General features: G+C 36.8%; 1 protein-coding gene across 1 annotated transcript; it reads right to left on the reverse strand.

The window, feature by feature from the left end:
* Positions 1-1255: 1255 nt before the first annotated feature.
* On the reverse strand, positions 1256-2294 carry LOC121781482 (bromodomain adjacent to zinc finger domain protein 2B-like). The gene is made up of 2 exons (XM_042179214.1): positions 1783-2294; positions 1256-1286 (listed from the first exon to the last, which is right to left on the reverse strand). The coding sequence occupies exons 1-2, from the start codon at positions 2292-2294 to the stop codon at positions 1271-1273; spliced, it is 528 nt and encodes a 175-aa protein (XP_042035148.1). The 3' UTR covers positions 1256-1270.

Here is a 2294-nt window from a genome sequence, read left to right on the forward strand (position 1 = left end):
AGGGGGCTCTGCCGATATTTGTGTTCAAAACTCAGTAAAGTAATCAAATAGAAAAGACCAAATATCTTGAAGTTAGATACTTCTCAACCATTATTGACAAACAAGATGGACACAGAAGAAGATAGCCATATATTGACCATATTTTAAAGCTATGGCAGAATCTTTACAAGGTTTTTCAATCGAGATTCAAAGATGGGCAAATAGATAAATTCTTATTACAAATCTGCTCATACCATTATTACCAAATAGTCTCATATATATGTCACGGTGTCAAAAGGAGACATTGTGCGGTCGAAGTTAACAGAAAAGTTCAGATCCAATCCAATCCTTCATTAATAGATCTATTGCAGACTTTACTTAAAATTGCATCTATTTAACTGCGATGCAAAGAGTATTTCGAAAACATGCTAATTTTTTTCAGTTAGGACAATCTCTGGCCAGTCATCATATATGTCGCTCTGTCAGTGTTCAAAAAGTTATGGATGATCCTTTTGCCATGTAATAAGAGGAAACAATGAAAGCAAGTTCAATAATTTCCCCTCCTACCTGCCTTCAATAAGATTCTTGTCATATGAATTGTTAATTATCAATAGTTGTTTTCTAATCAAACATACCAACAAGATGCAAAGTCCATTAATTGAAGTTGCATCGGATCAATATAGCACCCTAACTTCTTAAACTAAACAACATCCAATTTAAATTCACGAAGTTGCAGTTATAACCTCTACACTAGAGGTACAATATCCTGTCTGCAGTTGTCTCATCGCAGTCAGCAGTTGTCTCATTGATAATGAATAGCCATAAGAATCTCACTGAAGTACAACATCCTATCTCTCTCCATCCTTGAAAATTGACCAGCATTCCAATCCCAAATTTAATCCAGATTATGAAATGCATTAATTTTACCTGCGCCATTTTGCACATACGGTTCCATCAATGCCTTCTCCAACTCCATCGATGACTTCACGGCACTGAAGCCAATTACCAATAGGAATGCGCTTCAAAGATTTGATAGTATCCCTATCCTAGAGAGTGATGCTATTCCTTTTAGTACCCTTAGGGACATGCTGTTACTGATACATGAAAAAACTAAATCATCGGAAATGTTACCTGCATACTATTTTTACTTGAAGTATCCACTTCTAGTAGATCGCCAAAAAAAATTGCATTCCCTGGAAATATTGATAGCATCAATCACTAGGGCTGGGGAATAGTCAGATAGGCACTAGGCAGACAATTATAATGCGGAAAGCAAGATGGAGCATCAATCTTACAACTCGTGGAACCTATAAGATCAACCTAATCCAGGTCAATCGAATCCATTTTTATTTCCAAGATGATAATAAACCAATCAAGTGTGTACCCCTAGAACAATATGCTATGTAACACAACCTATAGCCTATTGCAGAGCAATGAAATTTCAAGATCATTTGACTGCAAGCAGTGGAAAAGCAAATATAACATATTAACTTCAACAGTTATGTATGATGCTTTCTGAGGATCTGTTGAACATTACTGGAATTGGAAACACTGAAAGTCTAAAGGCTGGCTGATATAGGGTTATTTGTAAGAGAAAAAATGAAATGTTCCTGGACAAGTAAATCTAGACCTCAATGGTCCAGAAAACTTGGGGGATGAAATGGGGCGATGGTAAAGCGAAAAATACCAACTCCATAAGTGAGTGATCATATTGAGAGTTGATCCACTATCATGCATGACAACAGCCACCAATAACGGAATAATAAAGAGAGAAAACAGAGTACATGAAACTGAAGAACATACTCATCAATGAGGCCACACCAATCAGGAACATCTGCTTGAAATTCATTGCCAACTCGCACATTGGACATATACGGTTCAGTATCTCTAACCATGAACTCCAAGGACCCCAGTTCCAATTCTGATTCTGAATGCCGATTTCTGCCAGTTTCAGTACTTGTGTTTGCCAAATTGCTGCTTGTAGATTTATCTTTCAATATTTTGTGCTTTTTTTTCAGACAGGAGCTACAAATCCACTCACTAACTGGCAATACTTTTATACGGGGATTATAGCAAGCAGTATGAAATGCATCATCACAATTATCGCATATTAGCATGTTTTTTGAACTGTCCACCTGCTCACATACTTTGCAAGACTTCAAACAGTAGTTGTTAGTATTTTCATTAGAAGCCCCATCTCGTCTAACCCAAACTTTATCAAGTAGTCCCTGATCTCTAAGAATTGAAATGCAAATATCTCTTTCTGAAATATCTTCTGGTGCCTTCCCAGCAATCAATGCACCAAAGAGGAGCAT

This window comes from Salvia splendens, chromosome 20, assembly GCF_004379255.2.
Source record: "Salvia splendens isolate huo1 chromosome 20, SspV2, whole genome shotgun sequence".
NCBI classification, from domain to species: Eukaryota; Viridiplantae; Streptophyta; class Magnoliopsida; order Lamiales; family Lamiaceae; genus Salvia; species Salvia splendens.